At 41.0% G+C, this 22,220-nt stretch overlaps 1 protein-coding gene across 1 annotated transcript in view; it reads left to right on the top strand.

Moving 5' to 3' along the window:
* LOC132816073 (contactin-associated protein-like 2) overlaps nt 1-22,220 on the top strand; it is a 1,374,393-nt gene that overhangs the window by 501,461 nt on the left and 850,712 nt on the right. Inside the window, exon 13 of the mRNA XM_060825502.1 lies at nt 15,213-15,413. Coding sequence (XP_060681485.1) covers nt 15,213-15,413 — 201 coding nt within the window. The remainder of the gene's footprint in view (nt 1-15,212; nt 15,414-22,220) is intronic.

Genomic DNA, 22,220 nt, shown 5'->3' with positions numbered 1-22,220 from the left:
TTTTACAGGATTATATCTAAAATTAGATAAATACAAAGTTCTGCAAATGTCACTCACACTCCACCACATTGGTCATTGGAGATGAGCTGTATCTCAGGATTTGTACCTCTTTCAGGACAAACAAAAAATGTTGCCAGCACTGCATTGTGTTGGAAATGTATGTTTTTTTTTGTGTGGATTTATCAATTTGTGCAGATGTGCACTGTGTCTGTGAATTTGTTGGTGTTGTGAGCATTGACATGTTGCATGCTGTTTACCAAACTTAAAAGCAGAATTAAATGAAACTGGTGATTTGATATTATAAACTTCCCATACCATTGCGCATTCTTCTGTGTAACAGGGACATTTTGCATGATGACAGCTGTTTATGAAGGTGTTACTGGATTAGGAAAATGTGATGTTTAATGAACCCTTCAAAATGTCTTTCCTTGATAGTATGACCAACGATGCAATTTAAAAGTATGGAATGTTTCCCCTCTATGTAAATTAAATGACTGTTAAAAAAAACATTTGTCTCACAAACTGATGAAATGCTTGTCTTCTTTCACTGAAGCAAGACTAGTTGCTATACTAGTTGTTGATTCACTGTGGCAAATTACTATATTATTACAATCTGTCTCATATAACATTCATCAGAAATAGCAAATTGCTTCAATAAAGTCTCCACAATTCTGAAAATAAATTATTTATACCTTCAGCTCATAATCTAAAAATATCTTGTCTAGAAAGTAATAGCAGCCCAGTATTGTTATGTATAATTCGCAAAAGACTTCACCAACTTGAGGCATTTTTGCTTTTCCATTTTTTGAATTTCACACAATAGCCTCTTTTGTTACAAAGAAAAATAACTCCTATCCATTTCTGGCATTTTCATACTGTTGTCACATTGTGATGGCAACTGTTCTAATCCACTTCTTCAAGTCACAAATGTCCTCAACAGTGGGTACCTAAGTTGGAGTTCTAAGCATATCATTTAAGAGTTAGTTCAACTGTGTGGATTGGTAAGCTCATTGGCCAGATGGTGAGCATGTGGCTCAGCCTAGCACCAGTAGGAAGGGTTTGATTTCATTCTAGCCGAAGTAATTTTAGAATCTGCATCCTAATTCTGTCCTGAGGTTGTTAACGAACTAGTGGTATTTTTAATTATCCATTTTTGTTTTTGGTCCAAAAGAAACACATACTTCCAGATTAAGGCCTAGAGTATGAGAAAAAAAAGTACATTGTATTCTGAGCAATGATAACAGAATTCTGCATGAATGGTATTTAATATAGCATTACTCATCCAGGTTGCTTCACAAAGGCATGGGAAACCTTTGCCAAGAGAAAAGAAATTAGTGGAATGGTTAAATGCTTTAAAAAGGTGAAGCAATAAAAAGTGGAGGAGTTTAGAAAGGGGATTCTAATTTGCCAATTGCATACATTATTGGCTTAATGGCAAGAGACAGAGAGTAATAGTAGAGTGTTCCTTTTCAGACTACAAAGCTGTGACCAGCGGTGTTCCACAGGGAATGGCTCTGGATTCTCTTTTGTTTGTCATTTATATAAATGTTTTGGATGACAATATAGAAGGCATGGTTAGTAAGGGTACGAATGACACCAAAATTTGTCACATTGTAGACAGTGAGAAAGTTTCCAAGATTACAAAGGAATCTTGATCAAATAAGTCAATGGGCTGAAAAATGGTAGTTGTTGTTCTTTGGGTAAATGTGAACAAACAAGGGTAAGGCTTATAAGGCCATGGGTAGTGTTGTAGAACAGAGGGGTGTAGGTACATAATTCTTTGAAGTTTGCGTCACATATAGACATGGTGGTTAAAAAAGTGTTTGACATGCTTGCCTTCAATGCTCAGTCCTTTAAGAATAGGAGTTGGAAAGTCATTTTTAGGTTGTACACATTGGTGAGGCCTCTTCTGAAATACTGTGTCCAGTTCTGGTCGCCCAGTTATAGGAAGGATATTATCAAGCTGGAGAGTGTTCAGAAGAGATTTACTAGGGTGTTGCTGGGTATGGAAGGTTTGAGTCATAAAGAAAGGCTGGGAAATTTTTCACTGGAGTGCAGGAGGTTGAGAGGCAATCTGATGGAAGTTGATAAAATAATGAGAGTTATCAACAGAGTTAATGCAAGTTGTCTTTTCCTCGGATGGGGATTTCAGATTAGGAGGCACATTTTTAAGGTGAGAGGACAGAGTTTTTAAGAAGACATGAGGCAATTTTTTTTTACACAGAGAGTTGTGTGTGTGTGTGGAATTAATTTCCCGAGAAAATGGTGGATGTGGGTACAATTAAAATGTTTAAAAGACGTTTTAATAGATACATAAATAGGAAAGATTTGGAGGGATATGGGCTAAGAGCAGGCAGGTGGGACTAGTTTAGTTGGGATTATATTCAGCATGGACTAGTTGGACCAAAGGATCTGTTTCTGTACTGTATGACTCTCTGACTCTATAATCCACAGAGCCTAGATGTTTAAAAGTGTGGCTATCAATTATGGCATGTGGGTATCACTGGAGACCAGCATTTATTGCAGAAGTAGTTCAGAATCAATCGCATTACTTAGACCTGGAGTTAAATGTTGGCTAAGTAAGAATGGCAGATTTGCTCCTGAAAATACATGAATGAAACAGATATTTGTCCCTTATAATAATTGTTAGTGGGTCACTATTATCACTTATCTCTTCGTTTCAAATTTTTATTGAATTCAAATTTCAATAAAATTGTGGTGGAATATCCCATGTCTCAGAACATTAGCTTGGAATTCTAGATTACTCACCAATGAATTTACTACTACACCACTACCTACCCTGAAAGCTACAAGACACTAATACATTCATTGAATCCCTCAAGTGTGGAAGGAGGCAATTTGGCCAATCAAGTCCTCACCTACCATCCAAAGAGCATCCCACCTTGATCCGGCCCTCCTCAACCTATCCCATAACCCTACATTTTCCATGGCTAATCCACCTAACCTACATATCCCTGAACATTATGGACAATTTCAGCATGGCCAACCACCTAATCTGCACATCTTTGGACTGTGGGAGGAAACCTGAGCACATGGAGGAAACCCACATAGACATGGACAGAATGTGCAAACTCCACACAGACAGTCGCCCAAGGCTGGAATTGAACCCGGGTGCCTGGCACTGTGAGATATTAGTGCTAACCACTAAGCCACTGTGAACGAAGATGGAAAGTTTGGGATGAGGGTTGTAGCACTCAAGAACATTATAGATAGTTGGTTGAATAAAATTTTGAATAAATTCAAAATATATTAAAAGACAACAAACGCCAACTTGCATTTATACGGTGCATTTAATGTAAAAAAAACACCCACATCATCATGGTCAAATCATTATCATACAAATTTGAATACCAAACAAAGTCAATATCAAGGCAAGTGACAAATAGCTTCATAAAAAAGCAACGTTTAAAGGAGCCTCAAAAGAGAAGAACGATTTAGAGAAGCTTGGAGATTTTGGGAGTGAATTCACGTACTTACTCCCTGGCCAGCTGAAGTCACAGTTCCCAATAGTGGAGCAGTTAGATTGGGAAAATGTGCAAGAGACCAAAGCAAACAATCTTGGAAGGCTTTAGTCAGAGTGAAGTTTCAGAATCAGAGATGAGAGAAGCAATGGAGGAATTTGGAAACTAAAATGTAGGTATTGCTTAACTGAAAGAGAGTGTAAATCTGCAAGCACAAAATGAATTGAATTCAGTGTGATTGATGACTGGGTTGCAAAACTTAAATTTTCAAATGTTTATGAAGGGTGGAGGATGAAAGTCTGGCTAGGAATTTTTTTGAATAGTTGAATTCTGGAACTAACAAAAACATGGCTGAGGATTTTAGGAACAGATACACTGAGGCGAACATGATGTTGCAAAGTTAGACAAAGGAGTAATGAAGCAAACATATGGTTGGAAGCTCAATTCAGGGTCAAATATGACACTAAGGTTGCAAGCAGCATAGTTAAGTCTCAGACAGTAGTTTCCAAAGGCATGCTGTTGGGAAGGATTGGTGTTAAGAAAAAATTGCTGATATGTCATGAACTTGACAGGAGCTTGATGATTGCTATATTTATCTGGAGCGCATTCCTAAGCTTATGTCCAGCCACATTCCTGAAGAAGGGCTTATGCCCGAAACGTCGAATCTCCTGTTCCTTGACTGCTGCCTGACCTGCGCTTTTCCAGCAACACATTTTCAGCTACAGCCACATTTAACTGGTGAGTTTGAGATTTAAACCGAAAAGAAAATAGAGTACCACAGAATCACAAGTTCATTATGGTATAGAGGGAAGCCATTTAGTGCATTGGCTGTCTAAATGAATGCAATAATTAGTCCCATTCTACTGTCATTTCCCTGTATCCCTGGACGTTGCTTCTCTTCAAATTATCACCTAAGACGTTGTTGAAAGACTTGAATGAACCTTCTTCCACGACACTTCCAGGCAGTGCAATGAAAACCCGAAGTACCTGCTGTTTGCTCTTTTCCAAATTACTTTCAATTTGTGCCCTATTATCTTTGATTCTTTTGTGAATTGCAGCAGTTTTTCCCATCTATTCTGTCCAGACCCCTCATAATTTTGAAAATACATCCAATCTCCTCTTAGCCCTCCACTCTCTAAGAAAACTAGCCCCAACGTCTCTAATATATCCTCATAACTGCCATGTTTTATCCCTTGAACTATGCTTGTAAACTACTCCGGCACTTTATTTTGCAATACATTCACAATCTTCCCTGAGTGTGCCAACTGGAACTGTAAACAATCACAGCATCACAGCTGACATCAAATCCAAGTTCAGCATACGTTTTGTGCTCTTGTACACAATGTCCGTATTAATAAACCTAAGATACAATTTGTATCAATTCTCTCTCCACCTTTCCTGCCACTTTTAATGACTTGTGCAAGTCCGCTAGGTTTCACTAATCCAACGCACCCTTTGATGTGGTACCTTTTAGTTTTACAGCAGAATCTTTCCATTTTCTGTCAAAATGTTTTGTCAAGTGAGATTCTTGGCATTCACTCCTGCATCGGTTAGAATGGCTTGTCTTACACAGTTTTTTACTCTTTACATCATTAATTATTCTTGAATTTTCAGAATGCTTTTGATGAGGCCCCATACAAGAGGTTAGTGGCCCAAATTGGGAGTAATATATTGTCATGGATTGAGAATTGTTTGGCAGACTACAAACAGAGTGGGAATATTTGGGTCTTTTTTTTCCAGATGACAACCCCAGATGGTACTCCCGAGGTACAGCAGCAATCAGTGTTTTGCCCTCAGTTGTCCATGATATCCATAAATTAGCTGTTTAAGGGAAGCAAATGCAGTATTTCTAAGTTTACTAATGACACAAAATTAGGTGGGATTGCAGCTGTGAGGAGAATATAAGGCGACTTCAAAATGATGTAAACAAGTTGAGTGAGTGGACAAACACAAGGCAGATGCAATAAAACATGGCTCAAAATGGAGTATTCGACCTCAGAAAGGTAAAATATTATGTAAATGGTGATTTCTCAGGAACTGTGGATGGATGAAGGATTCTGTGTGTCCTTGTACATCAGTCAACGAAAGTAGAAAGGCAGTGCAGCAAGCAATTGGGAAGGCAAATGGTATACTGGCCTTCTTTGCAAGGGAAGTTGAGTTCAGTAGTAGGGATGTCTTACTGCAATTATACTGGGCCTTGGTGAGACAACACCTGAAGTATTGTGTGCAGTTTTGGTCTCCATACTAATATAGGATGTTCTTATCAAAGAGAGCATACAGCAAAGCTTCACTGGGCTGATACAAAGGTTGATCAGACTATTGTTTGGAGAGAGATAGCTTCAACTTGGACTGTACTCATGAGAGTTTAGAAAGATGAGAGGGGATCTGATTGAAATGCAGAAAATTTTAATACAGCTGAACAGACTAGTTGTAGGGACAATATTTTCAGACATGGGAGACCATTTAGGACTGAAATGAGGAAAGATTTTTTCAGTGAATGATTGTTAACCTCCACGGAAAGCTGTGATGGCCAAGTCAGTGAATATATTCAAGCAAGAGATTGATATGTTTTTAGATATCGAAGGCTTCAAGGAGTATGGGGAGAAAGCATGTCTGTGGCATTACAAATAAAGGATCAGCCATGATCATATTGAATGGTGTAATAATCTCAAATGGCAAAATGGCCAACCTCTGCTCTTAGTTTCTATGTTTAATTATATATCTTGGCTCCTTTCTTGGGAATCTTGAGCAGTAGAAATGACTATCAAGTATTCAAACTCCTGGCAGTATACTTACAGCCCAGCTGAACACCACTTCAAAGAGGTAAGTGAGGAACTAACCCTCACTGTGCAGTGCTCAAGCATTATCGTTGAGCAATGACCAAGAGGATGCAAAAGCTCACACCCATGTTCTGGAGGTCTTTGTTGATGGTGATGACAGAGAGGAGGGCAGTCATTTTTCTTGCAGATGGCATAGTAACCATACCACCAACCATGGCCAGCCTAGCCTGGCTACACATTACAGCCCAGGTCAGAACTGCATCCCACATGAAGAGGATCATTCAGAAGCGCAGGAAGAGGGGAATTGATCTTCATTGCTCCGAAAGATAAAATTTCCACCATTGTGTCTTTGTTACCTCATACTCACAGGGCTATCACACACTCTAACATTGCCACTGCACACATCTCTCACCAAGTCTCATGGGGTTGAATCGCATGAATAGTGTCTGCTCAACAGTTCTCATCCATGTCATCCTCCCAAACCGCTAACTCTTTCTACTCTCTGTACTTTGTATTCACTTGCTAGGTGCACCTCAGTATGTCTCCTGTCCCCTGCCTCACCACCAACTGCTCTTCTACTCACTGCCACCATACTCCCTTTGTCTCATTAGGTCATCCCCTGCAGAACAAATGTTTCCATAGCAACCAAAGTGCAGAAATGCACCAAGACTCCTGCGAAAGTACCCTTTGATATCCACAGTCACTTCTACCTGGAAGATACATTGGAACAATACCATCTGGAAGATCTCCTTCAAGCTATTCACCATCCTGATTTGGAAATATATCACCATTCCTTTCATGTCACTGGGTCAAGATTCTAGACCTCCCTCCCTGACAACATTGTGCCAAAACGATGCCAAATGGACCACTAGTGATACAAGAAGCCAGCTCACCATCAACTTCTCAAGGCACGGTGGCTCAATGGTTAGCACTGATGCCTCACAGCGCCAGGGGCCCGGGTTTGATTCCAGCCTCAGGCAACCATCTATGTGGAGTTTGCACATTCTCCCCGCATCTGCGTGGGTTTCCTCCGGGTGCTCCAGTTTCCTCCCACAGTCCGAAGATGTGCAGGTTAGGTGAATTGGCCATGCTAAATTGCCCGTAGTGATCGGGGATGTGCATTAGTCAGGGGTAATTGTAGAGTTAAAGAGTATGGAAATGGGTCTGGGTGGGTTACACTTCGGGGAGGGTGTGTGTGTGGTCTTGTTGGGCTGAAGGGCCTGCTTCCACAAAGTAGGGATTATGTGAAAATTAGAGATGGGCAATAAGTGCTGGCCCACCCAATGACACTCACATCCCCATGAATGAATGAATTAATAAAAATAAGTCATCTGTGCCAATGCGTTAGGTGTGTGAGTGTGTGCATGTGTGTGTCACTACTTGATACAATGATCTAGAGAAACATATTAGTTGTATATAGCCCTGAGCTCCAAAGTAAGATGTTCAGAGGCAGAGCTGGATCAAGAGGAGGCATGATGCTGTGGTGAGGCTGATGAATTGCCAATGCCCATGGGTGAGGGAATAAGGAGGATGGTGACCATGGAGCTTGGAATGGCGTTGTTGAGAAACAACAGTTTGATGATTACCTAGCTAAGCTTAGGGTGTAGGTTTACCTCAACCTCAACCTGAGCTACAAACCTTGCAAACACCTAGCTAAGCATTCAGCAAGGTGCAGTCACCAGGTACTCACTCTGATCTGCATGTCAGGAATTGATACCATCTAGTTTTTTTGGGGAAGGAAAGGGGGATTTGAAGTGATATACAAATAAAGTAAGTAGAACTTTCTTGAGAAGTAAAGGGATAGAACAATGATAGTCACCACTTCATGGTAAGATTATGAAGTCATCGGTAAAGACTTCAAGGGAAATAACAAAATCTTTCTCACATTCACAAAAGATCCTTATGTTTGCATTCTCTCCATATTTTCCCACTTTTTTATCATTGCTTGTGCAAACCAGATTGGGAAAATGTCCACCAACACGATATTTATTTCTGTCAAATGTATCCTCATACTTCTCTATATTGAACTTCATCTGCCACTTATCTGTCTGTTCAAACAATTTGGCAACATCTTTTTGATAATCTACACGATCCTCCCAACAGGTTAGAAAATGCTTCCAAGTTTTGAATCATCTGAAAACTTTGAAATTATTCCCTGTTTACCATGGCCAATAAACTGCAGCTTTAGTCATGGATTCTGGTTTTAAATCAACATTTTGTGTGTTTCTCAGGTACTTAGAAACCTGTTGGTTTTGGCTGCAAAGAAATTAAATATAAAGGTGTGACAATTGCCTGCTGCTTATGTGAAATGCTGCTGGCGAACTAGAAGAGCAGCAACAGCTATAGCACTTGTGCTGCACTTTAGTGACATCCTGGATGACCCTGGGCAACACTTCTTTCCATCAACTTTAAACTGAGAGACACAATATGTTACATTGGTGAGGGCCCACATGTTATAATCATCGTACGATGGGCAAGGTTCCTCACTTGGTTAATTTTCTGTTGTAATAACACTAAATGATTATTCCCAAGTGAGGAAAATTGGACTGGCTTCACTTCTTTACTGAGACCCTCCCTTGGCTGATCACAACCCCTTCCTTTTTGTAAAAGGAGGGAGCTGTTCATTCGTGAGAGGAGATTCTGGTCACAGCTGCTTCAGAACTGTAAAGCTATACTTCCATTGTGACAGTTCATTCATCTGTCAGGGAAGGTAAACCACCTCCATTTGTACAACAATGAGCTGTGATGCTCTAACTGTTCAAGATAAGTATAGAAGGTGTGATGTTAAGGTGCCAGATGATTCTCGGATAGGGTTCAAAGTAAATAGGATGTCCGGTGGGTAGGCTGGTAAGTGGGTAGGGTGCATCAGCACTTTACACTTTGGGACAGGACCTGCAGACCCCAGGCAAGGGCACAGCACAACAGCAATACAGCTATAAGTGGGGCAGGAGGGTTTAAAAGGGATCATGGTTAGCTGGAAAGCAAAGCTGGAAAGGGTGCAGTTAGGGAGGGGATGGGGTTATTAACTGACAGTAGCATCCTGACTTCAAGGGGTGGGGATGTGAACGACAGCATCAGGTGTCTTCACCACATATGCCTGTGGGAAGGGTAGGTAAATGTAGGCCAAGTAGACATATTAGGTGGTGCTTGTCAAAGCATGAATTCAATGGAGTTAATGGGATGAGCCACTACGACTTTAATGTGGTCCAATGGGGGCTTACCAACATGGTCAGGCTGAGGTTAGAAATCACTGGAGGAGAAGCATTCACTGTTGCCTTCCATTGTGTTGGAAATCAAAAGTGAAAAGGAAAAAAATTGTCTGTGTCTGAAGCAAATCCACAGAGGTCAGTATCCTGTCACCAAAACACTTAGCATTATTTAAACATAGAGAGACCTTAACAGCCACGCAGCTTCCTCAAAGCCAGCTCTCAGAGTGAACAGGGTGTCCAACTCTCCTGTTCTTTTTTTTTCTTTATCCTCCACACTACCGCCTAACTGCGGTAGTGCTTATTTTTTCCCCAGCACCCATGGTGTGTGTGTGTGTAGGTGTGAGACACAGTGAGAGACACAAAGTGCACAAATCTTTATTCAATTTCCACCAGCAGAAAAATAGGAAAACACCCGAGTGGCCAGTGACAAGCAGTGCCCTTCACATCAAAAAGGGCGATGCTGTGTGATCAAACAGTGAAGGGGAGGGCAGGGACTATATCAAAATAGAGTTGGAGGGGGAAATGATGCACTCCATTCCCTGCGGCGCCCACCTCTCCCTGAACAACTCCAGGGTGTTGGTGGACACCGCGTGCTCCTTCTCCAAGGACACCCGGGCCCTAACATGACCGCGGAAGAGGGGCAGGCAGTCGGCCCTAACGACCCCCTCCACGGCCCGCTGCCTGGACCTGTTTATGGCCAGTTTGGCCAGGCCCAGGAGCAGACCCACGAGGAGGTCTTCAGACCTGCCCTCCCTCCTCTGTACCGGGTGCCCGAAGATCAGGAGCGTAGGACTGAAGTGCAACCAAAAGCAGAGGAGAAGGTTTTTCAGAAAATCAGAGGGACTGCAAATGCCCACACCCAATATACACATGGTCCACGGACTCCACAGCACCACAAAACAAGCAGTTGGGCTGGGAGTCCGTGAACCACCGCAATCTGCGGTTGCAGGGGACTGCTGCGTGCAGCACCCTCCACCCCAGATCCCCGAGAGAAAGGGGGAGGACTCCCGCGTAGAGAGCCCTCCACTGGGGATCCCCACCGCACGGTGGCAAATGGGCACGTTAAGGCGTGTCCGGACGGTGGATGAGGGAGAAGAGGTGGACGATGTGCAGCAGCAGTCTATACAGGGCACGCCTTTTTAAGTCCTTGAAGGGGAAACTCACCTGGTCCTTTTTTTTCCTTTTTTTTCCCACACTACCGCCTAACTGCGGTACTGCTTATTTTTCCCCAGCACCCATGGTGTGTGTGCAGGTGTGAGACACAGTGAGAGACACAAAGTGCACAAATCTTTATTCAATTTCCACCACCAGGAAGATAGGAAAACACCCGAGTGGCCAGTGACAAGCAGTGCCCTTCACATCAAAGAGGGCAATGCTCTGTGATCAAACAGTGAAGGCGAGGGCAGGGACTAAATTAAAATAGCTTTGGAGGGGGAAATGATGCACTCCACTCCCTGCGGCACCCACCTCTCCCTGAACAACTCCAGGGTGTTGGTGGACACCGCGTGCTCCTTCTCCAAGGACACCCGGGCCCTAACGTAACCGCGGAAGAGGGGCAGGCAGTCGGCCCTAACGACCCCCTCCACGGCCCGCTGCCTGGACCTGTTTATGGCCAGTTTGGCCAGGCCCAGGAGCAGACCCATGAGAAGGTCTTCAGACCTGCCCTCCCTCCTCTGCACCGGGTGCCTGAAGATCAGGAGCGTGGGACTGAAGTACAACCAAAAACAGAGGAGAAGGTTTTTGAGGAAATCAAAAAGGGAGTGCAAATGCCCACACCCAATATACACATGGTCCACGGACTCCACAGCACCACAGAACAAGCAGTTGGGCTGGGAGCCCGTGAACCACCGCAATCTGCGGTTGCAGGGGACTGCTGCGTGCAGCACCCTCCACCCCAGATCCCCAAGAGAAAGGGGGAGGACTCCTGCGTAGAGGGCCCTCCACTGGGGATCCCCACCGCCCGGTGGCAAATGGGCACGCCAAGGCGTGTCCAGACGGTGGATAAGGGAGAAGAGGTGGACGGTGTGCAGCAGCAGTCTATACAGGGCACGCCTTTTTACGTCCTTGAAGGGGAAACTCACCTGTTCTTATCTGTTCACCAGGGCTCCGTGTTTGGACCAGATTAGCAGCCCTAATTGGGGAACTTATATTCTATGAGGTCCACCTGGTTGACCTTGTTACAATCACTACGTTCTTCCCCACTCAGAGTCTGAGCACATAAGCTCTTCTTTGTAGCTCCTCCAGGGGTATATTATCACTGAGTCAGGTTCCTCTAACCTTGCCTGTGGATCTGGCCATGTGTAATGCACCGTAGCTCACCTCTTGTGCCTAGAGCGTCTTGGAAGAAAATCATTCTGTTCTTCAGGTGGCAAAGGCACATGGTAGTGGCATCTGCTGTGTCCATTTCAGATTCCAAAGTATCTTCAATGCCTGATAGAGAGGAAAAATCTGTGGCTTCTAGAACAGTTGGAAAGGTACATGAGGAGCTGGGCACATTTTCCTCTTGCACCATTTGCGAGTTGGAGGGTTTTATAAAGTTCCACGTGTTTGTTCAGGACCATCGCACCTACCCAAACTTTATATTTCACTGGACCCGACCTCACTTTGACGATATGTTTTATCCATGCAGGGCCATTCCTATGGTTCTTACTTCATCACCTAAAATGAATTGTCTCTCTCTCGCTTCGTGGAATCATGTGCCTGGCATTGGCATTCTTGATGCTGTTCACTATGTAGCACCCCCCAACCCCCAAAGTCCAGGAAGATCAGATTTAATCTGGTATGGATTCTTCTCCCATTTAACAACTCTGCTGGAACTACCCCTGTAGTTGCATAATGGGTGGTCCTATATTCAGATAGGAACTGGGACAGATTACTATCTCGTGAAGCTGTAGGTTGTTTCTTTTAGCATGCCTTCAAAGTTCTGACAGCTCTTTCTGCCAGGCTATTGGCTAACGAATGTTATGGAGCTCTCCGTATATGTTGAATACCACTCAACTTTAGGAAACACTCAAAGGTTCTACTGTAAATGATGGCCTGTTATCTGTGACCAACACATTTGGGAGTCTGTGCATTGCAAAAGATATGCGCAATTTTTCTCTCATCATTCCCGTATTTAACAAAAGAATTCTTTGCACCTCCAACCAATTTGAGTGGGTACCCACAATGACTAAGAACATGTAGACCATGAAAAGACCTGCATAGCCAATGTGTAACTGAGTCCAGGGATTACCTGGCCAGAGGTGATTTTGTCCTCGTTAGCACCCTGGGCACTCTCCTGCCCATGCGGCTGAGTCTCCATCCGATCTGACCACCAGACATAACTGTTTACCAACTTCTCCATTTTAGAAACCCCTGGATGGCCCCAGTAGAGTTCAGCCAGTATCTGGTAGTTACCTTTCCTCAGGCCGTCAAAAGAATTTGACACAACTCAAACTTAAGCCAAAAAACTTAGAATCAACCCTTTGTTTTTACAACAGCATTTAATTCAATAAGGATTAGTTTTATTTAACTTATTTGTTCTTTGTTTGGTAAATAAAGCTGTGGGCAGTCGAACAATCCATCTTAATTCCTTGAAAGGAAAATAATTTATTCATTTATTTTCTTATCTTTGAGCTGTGTCTTACAAACTCATTCTGCCTGAATCTGTGGAGTTTGGCAAGAAAACTGGGTTGAGTCTAATCAAAATGCAATGAACTTACTAGATCAAACAACGTTTCTCATTGCTCATTTCCTTTTATGAATCTTTGCTCCAACAGACTTTGTCCTGTGTGAAACCTATTTTTAGACAAGGAGCTGGCATGTACTTACTGAGTTACCTTTCAACTTGTACTAAATTACTTATGGATTGGGATTTGGCTGTCTTACATATGTCATTTATTCAGTTCTATGTGACAGGATGAGAATTGAATAAGTATTTCTGATGCTGTTGGCTTTGCTTGCACCTTTCCTTGTAGCAACATTAATGAACTGTGAATAAAGGGGAGCCTGTACATGTACTGTACTTGAATTTCCAAAAGGATTTGAGGTGCTACATCAAAGGTTATTGTGGAAAAGAAAAGCTCATGGGCAGTGGATAGTTTATTAGCATGGAGTTAAGATTGGGGGACTGGCAGGAAAGAAAAGAATATGTAAAAATGGGTCTTTGTCCAATTGACAGGATATGACAAGTGGAATCCTGCCTGACTCCCCTCTGGTGTCTCAACTTTTTATAAGTTGCCTCAATTACTGCATGAGGGGTTTGAAAGCGTTGTAACTAAATTTGCAGATGAAGCATATAACAGAGAAGAATATTGTGAAGAGGGCATGAGGAGTTTTCAGATGGAAATAGATATATTGAGTGAGTAGACAAAAAATGACAGATGGATTATAACGTGGAAAAATGTGAAGTTCACTTTGATAAAAAATAATAAAAAAGCTGGATATTACTCAAAGAGAAAAATGACTGCTGAATTCTGAGGTGAAAAGAGATCTTTGGTGCTCTAGTGCATAGATCAGAAAAAAATTAGTATGCAGGTACAAGATGTAATCAATAAGGCTAATGGGATGCTGTCATTTAATGCAAGAGGAATTGAACATAAAAGTAAGGATGTTGTGTTTCAGTCATACAATGCCCTTGTAAGATCACATCTTAAATATTTTGTGCAATTGTCATCTCCTTATTTAAGGAAAATATAGATCATTTTTGAATTGATACCTGGACAGTTTTGTCTTATGACAGTAGATTGGACAGGCTGGGTTTGTTTCCACTGGAACTGGAAGCGTGAGGGGTAGGTTGATTGAAATGTATAAGATCCCAAATGAGCTTGACAAGGAAAGGATGCTTCCTCTTGTGGATGCTTTAAAATTAGAAGTCTCCCTTTTAGGACTAAGATAAAGAGAATTTTTTTTAGACTGTTTTGTGACTTTGATTCTCTAAGCCTCAGAAGGTGGAGGAACTGAGATCATTAAATGATTTTAAAATTGAAGTATGTCGATTAAGCAAGGGAATCAAAAGTTATCACCGTTGATGGGAAAGTGAAATTCAAAAGACAAACAGATCAGCCATTATCATAATAAATGGAGAAGCAGGCTCACAGGGTGAATTGGTCTACCATGGCTTCTACTTCATACATTCATATATTCATAAACTTCTCCATCTACAGCCATTTAGGAAGAAACAGGCTTCAAAGTTAACTCTAAGATTTTCAATGTTAGCAAATAATACTTTCGAACAATTTGAAACATGAACATTAACCATCCATTTGCTTTTATTCACCTTTACTTTGTTGAGATAGAAATGAATTTACAAAAATCCACCTCTGAGATTAAAATGATAGAGGAGTTATGTGAAATGGTGGAACTTTTTTTTCTTATTTCAGGGAATAGAAATAAAAGACCTTAGCGGTGTTTACCAGACAATGGCATATTCAATTGTTTTCTTGCAAGCTATGTAAATGAATACTTCACTGGGGCTGATGGGGTGAATTTCCTTGGAAACGTCTTTCACTCATCTGACATAACTTTGGAGGAAGGTCCATCGTATATCTGTAAAACCAATGCAAAGTTTGTGCTTTCTTTCCAGAGGTTCTGACTAACAAACACCTCCCCCCCCCACCCCTCCATGCTCCCAGATACTAACACTGCTGGTTATACTCTTTGGCATATCTGCAAATTCAATAAATTTGCAGTAAAGCTAACAGTCTTGAGTCTCAGTAGTGGATACAAACATTTGATGATTCTGATTTCCTTGTTTCTTACAGAGGATAAGGTCTGGACGACATTATACCATGACATGCCACAGCAAAGAACAATTTCAGGATCTACTCCAGAGAAACCTGTTGTTGTGAAGTTGAACTATAGCACCTCACTGAATCAGATCTCCGCTGTTACAAAAAGTGCAGAGTATTGTGAACAATATGTGTCATATTCCTGCAGGATGTCGCGACTGTTGAACACTCCAGGTAGGTCAGTTTTGTTTGTTTAAGTGCAGTTCCGATTGTGCAACAATTGAAAAAAAAAGCAGGTTGAATGATTCCTTTTGGTCCTGTTAATCTTTTGCCAGTTATGCGATTGTATGTGATTTTGTCTGAAGCCACAAGATCTGATTTGGTGTTGGAAAATGCATGTGATTTTGTTTTGTCGGCTATTATCTTGGAGCTTTGCAGAGATCAGAGCATGGACTCATAATGAAAATTACAGGCAGTAACAATTAGGTAACTTCATGCCATTTGAATTGAATTGAATTGAATTTATTGTTATGTGTACAAGGCACAGTGAAAAGCATTTGAAGTGGATAGCTTCCTATATCATCAATTCTAATTCAGATAAGATAAACAGAACTGGATGAGTCTTCACATTTAATGTTGAGTTTGTTTAAGTAATTGCTATCATCTCAGATATATCAATTGTATCTCTTCTTTTTCTTTTCTGGGCACAATCTGCTGTGTGCTATGGCCAAAGCAAATGTCAGAAACTAAGGTGTCAAATAATGCAATATTTTACAAATGTGCTTCATAGCACCAAATTGCCATTTTTATTGTTGTGAAAGCTGTTACAATGGAGCGTATCGATGCTATGCACTGGAGTAGAAAGTGCCAAAATAAATAGAAACTTATGTGGCTACAATTGTACATTTAATTAATTTAAGTAAATACAGTATTTTATATGAAAAGATTATTCTTAAAGCATATTTTGACATACTGTTAAGAAGAAATTTTTATTCAAGGGTATGGAACATGCCAAAAATGCATACTAAAATGATAGCTACCAAGAATGTTAGAAATAATTTATCAGTGAGATAAATCAGCTACATTTGTTATATCACAGGCAAAGAAAGTATATTAGAAAAGAAATTAAAGCTCTGACATAGAATAATCGTGCAGTAGAACAGTATACTGTAAGTATTCTCTGTTATCCAGTTGCACAAAAATAAATAATTTCATCCATTGCAATCAAGCGACAGGAACTGTATTTAAATGATAGGCTGCATCAATTACTTGCTTTTTTTGCAGAGAAAGATCGTACGGTTTTCCTCAAATTCATCACTGATTATCAGTAGCAGATTCTGATGACTGCAGTTTTTAGTTTAAGGCAGCCATTTACACAATTTCTACTAAATATTGATAAGATATTCCATATTTCAGAAAAAATCCATTGAAATTATCCCATGTAAAGTTTAGATTCTCAATTTTGTTTGTAATGTAACTTTTTATCATTTACCTCATACACTCTTGTTAATCCGTGCATTAATTATCCTGTGGTTGTTTTTCCTTAAAGCTATTAGCTTTTAAGTTGTATTATGGTAAGGCATTCAATTCAGTAATTTTCTTGAGCTGAAAGATTTTATGCTTAGTTCTGCTGACCAAAATTTAAATAAAATCGTAATTGATTATCTTCTGTCATCAAATTTTTAACAACTTTAACTAATGTTATTGAATCAAGAACAGGAATAGGGTTAGGGATGGTGTTACTATATGAGTGTGAGCAGTGTGCCTTTAATTCTGGTCCACACCTCCTCACTACTACAAAGTCGAAGGGCAGAATGGTGTCATGTTGCATCAAGGGAGGTTTGCTCAGGAGATATGTCAAAAAGTGGCAGCTTTGTAATTGTTAATCATCTAGGAAAAGGAGAAGAAGCAATATTTCTGTTCCTCTTAGCTTCAAAAGAAAAGTAATCAAACGTGAAAATCATACAACATAGAAAAGTACAGCACTAAAACAGGCCCTTCGGCCCACTATGTCTATGCCAACCATGATGCCATTCTGAACTAATCCTATCTGCTTGCACATAATCCATATCCCTCTATTCCTTGCCTGTTCATATATCTGTCCAAATGTCTCTTAAACTTTCTAGTTTTTTCTACCACCTACCCTGGCATCATGTTCCTCGACATTGGAGAGACAGGATACCAACTTGTGGAACTCTTGGACAAACGCACTAAACAACCCCACAGTCCTGTGGCCAATCACTTCAACTCCCCCTCCCACTCCACCAAGGATATGCAAGTCCTGGGCCTCTTCCACCACCAAATCCTAGCCATCTGATGACTGGAGGAAGAGCACGTCAGCCTTGGGACCCTCCAACTACACAGAATCAGTGTTGATTTCACCAGTTTCCTCATCTCCCCTCACTACCCTCATCATTCTAGATTCAACCCTCCAACTCGGGCACCACCCTCTTGGACTGTCCAACCTGTCCATCTTCCTTCCCACCCTCCATTCCGACCTATCGCCATCACCCCCACCCTCATGCACCTATTGCATTCCATCTACCTTCCCCTAGACCCACCCCCTCCTATTTACTGCTCAGCTACTTGGACCCCACCCACATTCCTGTTGAAGAGCTTATGCTCGAGACATCGATTCTCCTGCTCCTCCAATGTTCCCTGACCAGCTGTGCTTTTCCAGCGCCACACGTTTTGATTCTGATCTCCAGCATCTGCAGTCCTCATTTTCTCCCAGCATGTTCCAGGTGTCTACCACCCTCTGTGTAAAAACTTGCCTACCATATTGCTTTTAAATTTCCCCTCCCTGTTGTCTTCAACCCATGCCCCCTGAGTATTTAACATTTCCACTCTGGGAAAAGGACTCTGAGTATCCACCCTATCCATACCGCTCATGATTTTCCCTACTTTTATCAGGTCGCCCCTCAGCCTCTGATACTTTAGCAAAAACAATCTTAGATTCTCCACCCTCTTTTTACAGCTCCTACAGGCAATATCCTGGTAAACCTACTTTACACTCTCTCCAAAGCCTCCACATTCTTCCTGTAGAGTGACAATTAGAATTAGATGCAATACTGCAAATGTGGCTGAGCTAAAGCTTTATACAGATGCAACATGTCTTGCCAACGTTTATACTGAATGTCCCAACCAATGAAGGCAAACATGCTGTAAGCCTTCTTGACCACCTTATCCAATCATATTGCCACATTCAGGGACCCACAGACTTGGACTCCCAGATCCTTCTGTGCTTTCAGTGCTCCAAAAGATCTTGCTATTTACTGTATATTTTCTTCTTGCATTTGACCAGCCTAAATGCATCACCTCACACTTGTTGGGATTAAACTCCATATGCCATTTCTCCAACTGATCTATATCATACTGTATCATTTGATAATCTTTCTTACTATCCACAACTCCACTAATGTTTGTATTGTCCACAAGTGTACTAATCAGAGTATCTAATTATCATCCAAATCATTAAAATATATTATATGTATTTACATAAACAAACGTGAAAGGTCCCAGCACTGATCCTTGCGAAACACCACCGGTCACAAACCTCCAGTCAGAAAAACACCGCTCAGAAACTACTATCTGTCTTCTATGACCAAGTCAATTCTGTATCCAATTTACCAACTCACTATGGATACCATGTGACTTAATCTTCTGGACCACCTACCATGAGGACCTTGTCAGATGCCTTAGTAAAGTCCATGTAGACAACATCCTTTGTCCTACCCTCATTGATCATCTTTTTAAATTCCTCAAGAAACTCAATCAAATCAAGCCATGCTGACTATCCCTAAGAAATCCGTTCTTTTTTAAATGTGAGTAAGTCCAGTCCCTACAAATCTTCTCCAATAATTTTCCGATCACTGATGTAAGGATCACCAGCTTATAAATTCCTGAATTAGTCTAGTTGCCCTTCTTACATAAAAGAACAACATTGGCTATTCTTCTGTCTGCTGGGACTTCATCTGTGGTGAAAGAAGATACAACGATCTCTGTTAAGGCCCCAGCAATCTCCTCCTTTGCCTCCCTCAGTATCCCATCAGGCCTTGGGACTGAGCTACCTTAATGTTTCTCAAGCCACCCAAATCTCCTCCTCCTTCTTTGTCATTGACATGTCTTAGAATATCAACATACCCCTCCCAAATCTTGCCATCATCTATGTCCTTTTCTTTGGTGAATACCTATGCAAACTCATTCTTCACTCATTAAGAACCTCACTCATTTCCTCTGGCACCAAGCATAACTGGAGTCCAAGAGTGGACCTACCCCTTTCCGTCATTACTCTCTTGCTCCTAACATACATATGTGCAATGCCTTGTGATTCTCCTTAATCCAGTTTTCCAAGGACATTTCAGGGCCCCTTTTCACCCTCCCTTTTCTTATTGAAGTTGTTTCCTGCTTCCTTTATATTCCTCAAAGGCCATGTCTGATTTCTGTTATTTCAGTCCTGCACCAACACAACATCCTCTGAGGCCAAACGCAAGTGAGATACTTATTGAAATATGTACATTGGGATCTGGTGTTATCATCAGACTCAAGGCTGTAATATTGAGTGGTGTCTTAAAAGAGCGATGATTATAATTTTCCTACCTGGTTAACAAAGTGCGAGGAGGACGTGGTGCAAGGACAGGATTAAAAGAAATGCGCTGATCCGAGTTCAGGGCCAGTTACCCTTGGATGATAAGAGATATTGAAAGCTTAGTCAAAGCTTTCAATATCTCTTATCATCCAGGGTTCCTGAATCTTGCAATCCCTACTTTTCAATCTCACAGGAATATGCTGGTCCTGAACTCAGATCAGTGCATTTCTTTTAATCCTGTCCTTGCACCACGTCCTCCTCGCACTTTGTTAACTAGTTAGGAAAACTACAATCGTCTCTCTTTTAAGGCACCACTCAATATTACAGCCTTGAGTCTGATGATAACATCAGATCCCAACGTACATATTTCAATAAGTATCTCACTTGTGTTTAGCCTCAGAGGATGTTGTGTTGGTGCAGGATGTTGACCCACTATCTGTCGGATTAGGTTATAACTGTCACATAGTATTCTTGAATTAAAACACTGTTGATCTTTTGAGCTCTGAAGTCTTAAGTGAATTCTCTCTTCTATCAGCCCTTTGTCAGCCTTTCCCTCGAACTGACACTTCTCCATTATAATTTGTCTGATATTTAAAATTATGTCCCATGACAGCAGTTATGAAAATCAAAAAAGTAACTTATTCAGATAATCACTGTTCTCCTCTTTTTTGCAAAAGATATGCAATGAGTTCCACAAGTATTTCCAAGTTAAATCCTAAACAATTTTGTTCTGTGAAATTCCAATATTTTAAAAATTCATTTGCCAACAGTGGACAAATCAACTGAAGGGACATTATGCATTTCTGACAGTATCTAGCTGATCATTGATTCCCTTTAACTTAGCAGTTCTGAGCTTTTAAAGAACTGTATTACATGTGTCACTGACAACAAAAATGCACAAACTGGCAACTTAGTTCATATGGCTAGAAACACCAAAGAACTATGAATCCAAGCTGAGTTCCTGCACTAGTGTAGTCTCCAATTGAATATGATCAATGTTGGAGCAGGTGTTTTTAATTTTCAGTTTCCCATGGTGTGAAAGAAATATTTTATCCAATTTATAATTTGCTTGGAGCAGTTACACTTTAATTGCAGTAGGAATATAAAAGTGATGATTAGAAATTCTAGATATCAAACCACTTCGATATTTTTGAGGTTAGGAATACCAACGTATATTTTAAGAGGTCAGAAGAACTTGAGTTTTTTTACTAATTGACAGAATGTACATGTCAATCAATTTAATAAAGTTGAGTCATGAAGCTAATTATTCTCCATGTTATTTGATAGTCAATATCAGCACTGTGTTCTAAAATCTGAATGTTGCCATAAAAATTCTGAATTTCACTTAACAATATTTTGAAATCATCACTTAAAATGGAACATAATTTAAATTGTAGGAATATTCAAAATAATACTGATTATTTAAGCTGGAAGATCCATAGGTACCAGAAAGTTGAATAATGTCACAGATAATACAAATTAAATCAGAAGTAGTGCCTAAACTTGGATTTTAAACGTATGAATATTTAGGAGGAAGGAAGGATGAGGGAAGTGAGGAATTCTGTTGTTTCACATTCTTCTTCCCTCCCATCTTTCCACAGCCCTGTAAATTGATGTCCTCAAAGTTACCAAACAAATACAATGTGAAGTCACTGATTACTTCAGCTCCACAGCCAATTGAGTCCAGTTCTTGACCACTTGCTGTACAAAAAAAGTTCTTCTTTACATTCAATCCATGTTTCTTGCAAAACACCTGATACTTGTGCCCCCCACCTCCCCCACCACCACCGCCCCCACCACCACCGTTTTGTTGTATCGTAAATTAATGAGAACAGGTTATCTGTCTGCCTTATCTCAACTTGTCACAATCTTGTACATCGTGAACAAATTTTCCTTTAATCACCTTTACTCCAATAAGAGCAGCCCCAACTTCTCCAAACAAACGTTCCACTTAAAATCCCTGACCTCCTGGGGCCATTCTGGAAAATCGCCTGGTTACTGTCTCAAAGGATCCCAAATTATTTCTAAAGTATGGTCACAGAACTGGACCTTAGTTAACAACAATTATAGAGTCATAGAGATGCACAACACGGAAACAGATCCTCCGGTCCAACCCGCCCTTGCCGACTAGATATCCCAATCCAATCTAGTCTGACCTGCCAGTACCCGGCCTATATCCCTCCAAATCCTTCCTATTCATATACCCATCCAAATGCCTTTTAAATGTTGTGATTTTACTCACCTCCACCACTTCCTCTGGCAGCTCATTCCATACACATACCACCCTTTGTGTGAAAAAGTTGCCCCTTAATTTTGTTTTATATCTTTCTCCTCTCACTCTAAACCTATGCCCTCTAGTTCTAGTCTCCCTGACCCCAGGGAAAAGACTTTATCTATTTATCCCATCCATGCCTTTCATAATTTTGTAAATCTCTATAAGGTCACCCCTTAGC

This window comes from Hemiscyllium ocellatum, chromosome 5, assembly GCF_020745735.1.
Source record: "Hemiscyllium ocellatum isolate sHemOce1 chromosome 5, sHemOce1.pat.X.cur, whole genome shotgun sequence".
Lineage (NCBI taxonomy): Eukaryota > Metazoa > Chordata > Chondrichthyes > Orectolobiformes > Hemiscylliidae > Hemiscyllium > Hemiscyllium ocellatum.
The sequence above is the reverse complement of the archived record's forward strand: the minus strand, read 5'-3'. Positions and strand labels throughout refer to the sequence as shown.